Below are 1,219 nucleotides of genomic sequence, written 5' to 3' on the forward strand. Positions count from 1 at the left end.
AGTCCGAATCAATACGTTATAGTACACAAACAGCTGCCGGTGGGCTTGAGCAGGATTCGAATTCAGGGTTGGACGCGTACTACCAGGAACTTGTGGTGCTGCGCGACACGCTGGAGGCGGAGGACAGGGAGGCGAATGCCCCGATGATCCGGTGCGTGGAGGAGCAGCTGAGGCGCCGCATGCAGCAGCTGGGCGCCGACGAGCTGAAGGCGGCGAGGGCGGAGGCCCGCGCGGAGGGGCGGCTGCTGGAGCAGCACCCGTACCTGGAGGGCGTGGTGCGCGCCGGGCTTCCTCTCAGCGCACTGGGGCTGTCGGAGGACGACGAGTTTGTGGCGCTCGCCAAGGAGCGCGCGGTGCTCGCGGCGGCGCCAGGGGACAACGCGGAGGCGCTCGCGGCGAAGGAGCAGTCTTTGAGGGCGCGGGCCACGGAGTTGGCTGCGGCGGTGGTGAGGCAGGAGGCGGCGCTGCGCGAGCGGATGCCGTTCCTGGGGCAGCTTCCGTTTGGCGTGCCGTTGCGTGAGCTGCACCTGGAGAGCAACGGCGAGTTTGCGGCGCTGCTTGCGAGGCACGCGGCCTTGTGCGAGGACCCCGACCGCGCCGGCGGTGCGGAGGCGAGGCGACTGGAGAGGGCGATGCGGGACGTGGCGAAGAGGGCGGCGGAGGACGTGGCGGAGGCCCGGCACCGCGCGCTGGTGGAGACGGAGAACCTGCACGAGAAGTACCCGTACCTGCCGGAGGAGCCGGCGCCCGGCGTCGCCCTCGTGGAGGTGGGTCTGCTGGAGGACACCGCGTTCCGCGTGCTGTCGCACGCGCTGGACGGCCTGCGCGCCGACCCGGTGGAGCACGCGGAGCAAATCGCCGCGACGGAGGGGGCGCTGCGCGAGCGGGTGCTGGAGCTGGGCGCTGCGAAGCTGCGGGCGACGGAGGAGGAGCACCGCGCCTGCCCGTTCCTCTCGCGGCGCGTGGGCGGCGTGCTGTTGGGCGACCTGCGCCTTGCGGGGGACGCCGCGTTCCAGGAGCTGGTGGCCAAGCGCGACGCAGTGGTGGCGGCGGGTCCCGGCCAGGACCGCGAGGCGCTCGCGGCGGTGGAGCGGCAACTGCGCGGGCGGGCGGGCGAGGTCGCCGCCGCGAAGAAGGCCGTGGACGCATTCCGCGCCGACGAGGACGAGGCGGTGCGTGCGCGCAACCCCTTCCTCGAGGCGAACGAGGTGCGGTTGGT

At 72.5% G+C, this 1,219-nt stretch overlaps 1 protein-coding gene across 1 annotated transcript in view; it reads left to right on the forward strand.

Annotated features, from left to right (window-relative positions):
• Window positions 1–1,219, forward strand: part of Tco025E_08715 (uncharacterized protein) — a gene marked incomplete at both ends in the record, with an annotated part of 5,409 nt that overhangs the window by 1,852 nt on the left and 2,338 nt on the right. Inside the window, one exon of the mRNA XM_029375558.1 lies at window positions 1–1,219. This exon is cut by the window's left edge and continues 1,852 nt beyond it; it is cut by the window's right edge and continues 2,338 nt beyond it. Coding sequence (XP_029224420.1) covers window positions 1–1,219 — 1,219 coding nt within the window.

The sequence above is a fragment of the Trypanosoma conorhini genome (genome assembly GCF_003719485.1).
Source record: "Trypanosoma conorhini strain 025E chromosome Unknown Tco_14.4_contig_00854, whole genome shotgun sequence".
Lineage (NCBI taxonomy): Eukaryota > Euglenozoa > Kinetoplastea > Trypanosomatida > Trypanosomatidae > Trypanosoma > Trypanosoma conorhini.